The sequence below is a fragment of the Rhamphochromis longiceps genome, linkage group LG7 (assembly GCF_057381845.1).
Source record: "Rhamphochromis longiceps isolate RC_006_pf linkage group LG7, R_longiceps_female_GT1.1, whole genome shotgun sequence".
In the NCBI taxonomy this organism is placed as follows: Eukaryota; Metazoa; Chordata; class Actinopteri; order Cichliformes; family Cichlidae; genus Rhamphochromis; species Rhamphochromis longiceps.
Window position 1 is genome coordinate 28304219 of NC_140563.1, and position 8232 is coordinate 28312450.

The window sequence follows — 8232 nt, forward strand, 5'->3', positions numbered from 1 at the left end:
TAGTAAATTTTATCGTGATAACCTCCACAACGTGTGTAGCTTTGCTCTCGGGTCCAGAATGTACTGAATTTCTTTTTTAGCTGGGCTTGGACCTTCCTCCCAGTTTTCTTTAATCAGGTCCAACACACCTCTGCAGCTTCCTGCTGAACAGTAACTCAAAGCTAGTCAGCTATTATCTCTTCATGGGATGCCCACTTGAGTCAGTGCCAGCTCCACACTCATGGCAGAAATGGTGCACAGTAGCACTGCTTCAGACCGAGTCAAGACCAAGACAAAGTCAAGACGAGACCAAGATTGAGACCGAGACAAAAAAGTCTTTAAACTGCAGCCAGATGCTGCTTCGGGTGTCAGGCATATTTATGTGTTTTTGCACTCGCACAGCCCTCCTCAGCCCTGTCTACTGTCTCACTCACTTACTGAGAGGACAGACACACGCTCCACTTGACTGTCGCGTCTCTCACGCTCTCTGTTTTTCACATAATGATATTATCCTATATCCTCGCATGTGATTGGCCACAATATGGAGGAATTGGCGCATAGTTGAGCCACTGTGTGAGAGCTGAGCAGCGAAAGGAAATTAAGTGAGGAGCCGGCTCTCGCTCAATGGGAGTCGACTCTTCTGACTCACTACAAAGCACTCTCAAAGCACGGCTCTTAGAGCGCATGACACATTATCGAACGTTACGTTGTGTGTCACGGATACTGTTGACTCCAAATCTCCCGACCACTATGTCGATCTGAGATAGCAAGACCGAGACAGCGAGACCAAGACAAGACCAAGACCACGTAAAAGTGGTCTTGGTCATGGTCATTAACAATATTGGTCTCGAGACATCCAACTCTAAAAGTGATATCCCGCTGCACTCTGGTGAAATGGCCCAATGAGGCCCATGGCAATGTGCTTAAATGGGACCTCGATTAAAAGTAGTGGGAACAAAGGCACTTTTGAAATACCTGGCTGGTTCACCAGCTGACGCTCCAGGCAGGACCACACCACTGATGCAGATCCTCTGGTCAATTATTGGCTGGGCGTAACTGGGCCATTATTCACTCCTGAGTTTTGTCATATCCTGTATGCCGTGCCACAGGGTTATTTGGCACCAACAACTGTTGTGTTCTTTTATTGTGTGAGTGTCAAGACTTACTTGCTACAGGTTGTCTCTAACCATTACAAAATGAGTGTCGGTCAGAGCTACGTCATTGCACACTATTTGACCTTCAATTTTCAAGTCAAAGGCTGAGCATAGAGAGTCGTCATGAGCCTAAGAAATCTCCTGTGGCGTCAGTAATTCTCAGGAAGGCCCCAGTGTCACCACTTAACACTGTGCAGACACTACATAGGTAAAACTCTGAATTTAGATTTTTTAACATACATCAAAGAGGTGTAGGCATGTTTGTTACAAACTAATTGTAGCTAAAATGTAAGTGATAAACAGTGTAATTGACTGTTAGAAGGAAATAAATTCAAATTATTCAGTGAGTCTAGTGCCATTTATTTTATTTCACTCCATTCTCTGAAAACACATAATAGTATATTCTGGTGATAATATAGAGTTGTTTTATACAAAAGTACCAATTCTGTAGATCCACCTATAGTCAGCACACAACTACTGGCTTTAAGAGGATATAAAATTTTGTTTACACAAGAGGAGAAAGATCTGATATTGAGGGTCAGTCAGTCAGATGGTACCAGAACAAATCTACCAACCTACCAGTGTGCTAGGAGCTACAATATTGTAACATTTAGGAGCTACAATACATTTATGGCAGTTGGAGTCCAGAGAAGAGTTGAAACACAACAATTATAACAGAGAAGCAAAAGCCTTAGGGATTGGCCAGTTCATCTGATGTGACAGAAGGAGGCAGGCTGTCCAAGGCTCCCATCTCTGTAATGTTGCACAAACAGAACAGACAGAACATCAATACTGAGACATAATAGGCAGAAAGTTGTTTTTCATTTTATCATACCTCTGTTTGTTTGCACTCAGCAGACACTCTATTAGATTCACCTTGCTAACTGCCTTAATTCTTTGTGGCATTGAATCATCAAGGTATTATCCTGAGATTTTGGACATGACAAGAAAATTTTGACATGATTTTATCACATGAAGGATCTGGTGACTGTTCAGTGAACTCATTGTCATGTTCAAGAAATCAGTTTGAGGGGAGTTTGTGAGATGGCACGCTATCCTGTTAGAGGATCAGTACACTGTTGGTAACATAGGGATGGACATGGTCATTAACAATATGATCAGTTGGTACCATTCTGCCAAGACATACAGCTTGAACCTTCAGCACAAGCCTGGATGGATTCACATTTTCATGTTGTAGATGCAGAATTCAACAGGCCAACTTGTGCATCACTGAGTTCCTGCAATGTAACTGGCTGATTAGAAATACTGCACTAGCAGTCAGTTGAACAGTCTCTGACATGGTAATAATACTATCAGTATACATGGCTATACAGGATCCCTGCCAGGTTTGATCTGATGATAAACTTGTATGTTTTATTGTATGATTAGATTAAACAATTTTCAATATTATCACACCTCTAGATGTCATAAAGTCAAATATGCAACATTACATTTTCACATTTAGTTTTGTGCATGGGGTAATTTGTGTGCTAATTCAATAGAAAATGAAGATTCTATCACTGAAAGAATATTTCCATGTTTAACAAATGGACCGATATACAGACCTGAAAAAGTTCGCTAATCAAACTTTGGTGTGCTTTTAAGAGTTTGTCGTTGCAGTGACTTCTGTATGCAGACCTGTATTATTTTGTTCATGAACTCCCCTCACTTTCAAATAAGTGAGAAGCATTACCTTTAAGTTTGAGGTATGACAAGAAGTCAATGACAGTGTGGATAATTTCTTCATCTGCTATTCTCAGGGCGCCTGTGGAGGTACATCAAGAATGACAGGTTGAAATGGCAGGAGCTCTGATATACACAGATCATACAGAGAAATGAAATTCTCTCAGATACTAAGGTTTACGATACAAGTAGGAGTATTAGATTTAAACAAAGCATCAGTTGTGAACTCATGAACAAAGGTTAATGGGAATGAAACATGAAGGCTACTGAATTCCATACAAAGTAGATGTGTCTAAGCTTTCTTTAAAAAAAACAAAACGTAAAAATGTAAAACATTTCACCTTCCAATGATCCTAGTTTGACTAGCCCTCACACTCTGTGATTATTGCTTTCAGCCTTAGTCCATCGCAGTGGAAATGTTTCGCTGCTGAAAACCAGTGAAGATTTCTACAACAGTAATTTAAAGGCTTGATGAATGGAAAATCTTTATGACACTTTATGACGCGGTGAAAGGAGAGAGATCGCTTTAATTTTGGTATGCTTTAAAAGATGTCTTCTTTTTTTTTAGATTAAACGGTACAAGCACTGCTTGTCTTGTTTTTGCTGTTATTTGTTTTTGTTAGATTTCTTTATTCAGTGTTTTAGATAAATGATCATAAAACACATAAAACATTTCCAGAGTTTCCAAAATATAAACTAGCATTTTTTTTGTAAAAGACACAAAATATTAAATAATACATCAATAAATAATCTGGGGTATTATTTTGTTTAGGAACTTGAGGCTTTATTGCACTGTTTCCCTTTAAAATATATGTGGCTCCTCTTCTTTTGGGCTATTTAAAGGACTTAAATGACTACAAGTTCCTATTTTCTTCAAGGCATTTTAGGTCTCCCCCTCTACCATCTCCTTCCTCAGTGTTCCTTATACATTAAAGGTAGCTAATCAACATGACAGCTATACATAAAACAGTAATAAAAGCAAAACATTCAGTATATCAAATTAAATTAACCAAGAAGATACATCATAAAATACCTTTTGATTATTGTTAAATAACACTCGAAATAAAATATCTTCTTTAAGAGGAAGAAAGATTGTCCTGTTTCTTTGTGAGACATACAGACCTGTTCTGAAGTCCTCCTCCTGGCCTATGTCCCTCTTCCCAGCCAGACCCGGCTTGTCTCCTAGTCTCGTGTGTCCATGTAGTCCATCTAGTCCATCTGGATAATGAGGAGTGATCGCAGTTGATGCGCTCATACAAACATCAGATGGCCCAACTAAGCATTTAATTAATTCATTCCCATTATCAGCTCAGTTCACTAGAAATTCAGCAATTTTAACATTTTGGTAAATGTGATTTATGTGTAATTTTCATGTACTTACAATAATAATAATCCTTTTCAGCTGCTTAATTTTTTAATATACTGGCTGTGACATTTAATTTTCTGTTTGATTAAGGTGAAAATGACAATTGACAAAGTAAAAATAATATGGAGTAAATGGTTAAAGTTTTGTGTATGTAACAGAAAATACGTACAAATATCCCACTGGTTTAGAGGCATCATACAACAGACACACACACATACACAGTGCACACCGCTACCTGATTCCTGTAAGAAGTTCTAAAGGACATTGTTCACACGTCACACAGTTTCAGCATGATATTTGGTTTGTAATTGTTTGGTTCACTTTCCAAACTCGTACAGACCACCTGCAGGGCTTGGCTCATGGAATTGCAGTAAGTAGAGGTTTGATGGAAGGAATAGAAAAAGCACACTTGTTGAACGGCAGTTTTAACAGACAAGTAAATGCACTGAAACACTAGTGATGATGAAAATCAACATAAAATAACAGGCAAGCAGAGGGTTTTACTTAGCCATGGTAGTGTGCTGTAGACTGTCGGTGTGTCTCCACATTTACATTTTAATTTGTTTTTTATGTGCCTAAAGAGCAGGTTGAGGTAGCATGTGCAGAGTTCAGTGGCCTCCGGTTAAAATTGTAAATTAAAAATATTTGCATTTCCTTTTTTTCATTTGCTTTAATTACTAATCATACTCTTCCCAATTCCAATAATAACGGTAACTGTACTATTGTACTACATAGTATTCTTAAGCTAGACCAATAATTAAAAATGTTATTGTGATATTTTGAAATTAAAGAACAGACAGCAACCTGACTGAGATTTGTAGTTTAACATGTGAAGCTCACATGAGTTGAATACATTATATTGGCTCATATTTGTATTTGAAGAATGGAAAACATGTACAGTATCAGGCCAGTTTGTCTCACTTTGCAACATTACTCACCAGCTACGTGTTGTTATAGTGAGCTCACATACTTCAGTGCTGTCATTTACTCTGAGTGGTTTTTACATGTGACAATTGTTTGACTCTAATTGGAGGCTTCGTCATTAGCTAAAGTAGTCCTTGAACTAATACCCCCTGTTCTCTTTGTGTGCTTTTAAAAGTCTAGCTAAAGTTTTACATGTGAGACCCTGGCATGAAAAAATAAGGTATTTTAATGATGTTTGCCATCCAGGGTAAAAAGGTCCTATTGGATCTACCTTGTGTTTTGATCTTTACATACAATCTTTTATCAGCAAATTGTTAATAAAATAAATTGGTAGCATGACTTGAAAATATTTTTGATAATATTAAAAAATGTAAAACTTCTAAATTAAGTTACTGGGCTATCAGCTCTTTGTCAGCTGTACTGCTATTTCGGATATCACAGTGAAAACTCTGTGTTAGTCAGTGCTACATCTTCTCTGCAGTGAACGTGACGATAGTCTTCTAAACGATCGTATTTTCTTCCCATTCTGTCAACACGATGCATCTGGAGTGTAATCCTCCAAAGTCTCAAAAATGCTGTATGCTAAACCTTCCTTAACTCATTCTTGAGGTCATCAATGCGTTACTTGGCTCAAAGCACAGACAGAATTGCAACATTTGTATACATAAGCAAAGAAACAAAAGCAGCTAAAAGGTGTGATGTTTAAACAGAGCAATTCCTGGTGACCCCAAGGCCCTGCAGCAGCTGTATGTTTCTATCTTACATTGAGTGACCAGCTCGTCTCTGCCTCTGGCACTGGGAGAATCCTTTATCTGAATTAGGTGATCAATACGACCTGAAACACAGGATGAGGCAGGAGCAACCTTTACCTGGGCTTCACACACACACACACACACACACACACGCACACGCACACACACGCACACACACACACACACACACACACACACACACACACACACACACACACACACACACACACACACACACACACACACACACGCATGCACACAAAGGGACAACATTCTTCAGGGTTCCTGCCCTGGAATGACTCAACCTCCAGCTGGTAAGAATATATACCTTGACACACAAAACTGGATCCCCAACAGTCACTCATGATAATCTTTGAATAACACTAAATTAGCATTGGGCCATTTCACCACATACTATTAATGAGGCTTTTGTAAACAACGTTACTGGAACAACCACAAAACAATATGCGCTGGTGTGTGCATGTAAGCTTCTGTGTGTGTGTGTGTGTGTGTGTGTGTGTGTGTGTGTGTGTGTGTGTGTGTGTGTGTGTGTGTGTGTGTGTGTGTGTGTACACTTACGGGGCCCTAACAAGTAGCCAGCGCTGTTCATAGTCCAGCCTCGCTTTTCTTTTGCCTGCAAGATATAAAGATGGATACAATAAGCAGCTAAAGGACAAGGAGACAGTTTTAATGAGTTTTTGATGTGTAAATCTAAGAGCATTTTTCTTAAATGTAAAACATCCTTATTGTCATGGTCTGTAGGCTTGTCATATGCCTGCAGGGAGTTTGTGTATTTTACTTTCCTAGTAAATTTCTGAATATGTTTTTTTCCCCCTTAGTTTTCTTACATGTGGATTCTTAATGTGGGTTTATTTAGGGTCTCTTGGAAATCATGGAATCATGGGTTGGTTCCTTGAATTGAATTTAACCTCACCTGCATCTCTGTGTTACATGTTGTAGCGTCTGCTATTGGGAAGTTTGAGCTCTTGGATTTGGTCATGGTCTGTATGGTTTCATTGTGAATCTGTGATTTTAGCTTGTTTTGTCTTCATTCACTTGAAGATTTGAACTTTTTACTACTAATATACTCACATATACACATTTTATTTTTGTGATTGGCTGCTTAAAAATTTTGTTGTAAACTAAAATAGATTACTTTATAATGATATTTGATATCATTTTGACATTTCTATTAGTCTCTGTTGTCTTTATGTCTTTATTGGTACATTGATTCTTGGCACCTAAATTTAAGTGGGAGGTTAACATTAACGTTGTACTGAATTTTGAACTGCTTACCGCAACAACTAGCCCGATGGTCTCGGAAAGAGTTGCACAAAAGATGAGCGACATGCAAAATATCCCAAAGCCCCTCTGCATCTGAGAAAGAAAAAAACACAATATTAACATGACAACAAAACTATTTGAAAGCATGCCTTTAAAGGCTACAAAAACTGTAACTTACCTTTGATGTGACTTCCTTCAGTCTGGTTCACGTTGCAGTCAGCAGCAGAAGTTGCCTGGCGTGTGGAGCACTGGATGAAAAGCGGACTCCAGCCACCTTTTATTGTGATTTCAGCCCGACCCTCCTGCTCTCTTTTCACGTCAGCAGCCCCTCCTGCACACAGCATGGGCAGGTCACGAACAGAACGCATTATGAAATTCAATAATATCACATAATGCTATCATCAGATTTTCTTTGTTGCCCTCAGAGACTAGGCATTGAATTGCTGTATTTTTCTGTCCTAATCTGATATGCGACTGTGACTGCTTATTGCACGAGCTTCATGTACAGGCGGTCAATAAAAAAATCTACTTGCCAGTTTTTCAGGATTTGTTGTCATTTTTTTTTAATTTCATGAAAAAATTCATCTTTGTTGCTCTCACTGCTTTTAGGTCTGATTTTATGAAGCACTTAATTTTGACAAATTATATTTTAACAGAGCAGTAGTGCCGATTTATTAAAGGTATAAAAATAATAACAACCTGCAACGGCGTTTACAGTCATGCCATTTACAGTCCAAAGTAAAGTCACAACCCAAAGGATTTACAAAGAGTGTAGTGAGCAGAAGTGTACAAGTAGATCACTTTTAAGGATGTTTCAGCCTTAGTGTGTCACAGTTATAATTTACATTTACCTCGGAGTCATTGAAAGTCATGTCCCTTGCAAATAAGAATCTTTGTTTGCACTGTTGTTAAGTTATCCTGTAACAACAGTGTTCTGCAAAGCTCACCATATGTTGTCCATGCTCTGAAACCCGTGTAGATGTCATTTTTCTTTTATTATAATTTTATTTTGTAAAACTGTTATAAAGAGTCTCCATCAAATCAATAAAGGAATATAACGTAAGGAAGAAGAAAGAAGATCAATAACACT

General features: G+C 38.4%; 1 protein-coding gene across 1 annotated transcript; it reads right to left on the minus strand.

Annotated features, from left to right (window-relative positions):
• Positions 1 to 1824: 1824 nt before the first annotated feature.
• On the minus strand, positions 1825 to 7412 carry gal (galanin/GMAP prepropeptide). Its single transcript, XM_085411158.1, has 7 exons — positions 7321 to 7412; positions 7155 to 7235; positions 6438 to 6492; positions 5870 to 5941; positions 3939 to 4034; positions 2827 to 2898; positions 1825 to 1886 (listed from the first exon to the last, which is right to left on the minus strand). Exons 2-7 carry the CDS (start codon positions 7233 to 7235, stop codon positions 1825 to 1827), a joined length of 438 nt encoding a protein of 145 aa, XP_085267284.1. The 5' UTR covers positions 7321 to 7412.
• Between the last annotated feature and the right edge of the window lie 820 nt (positions 7413 to 8232).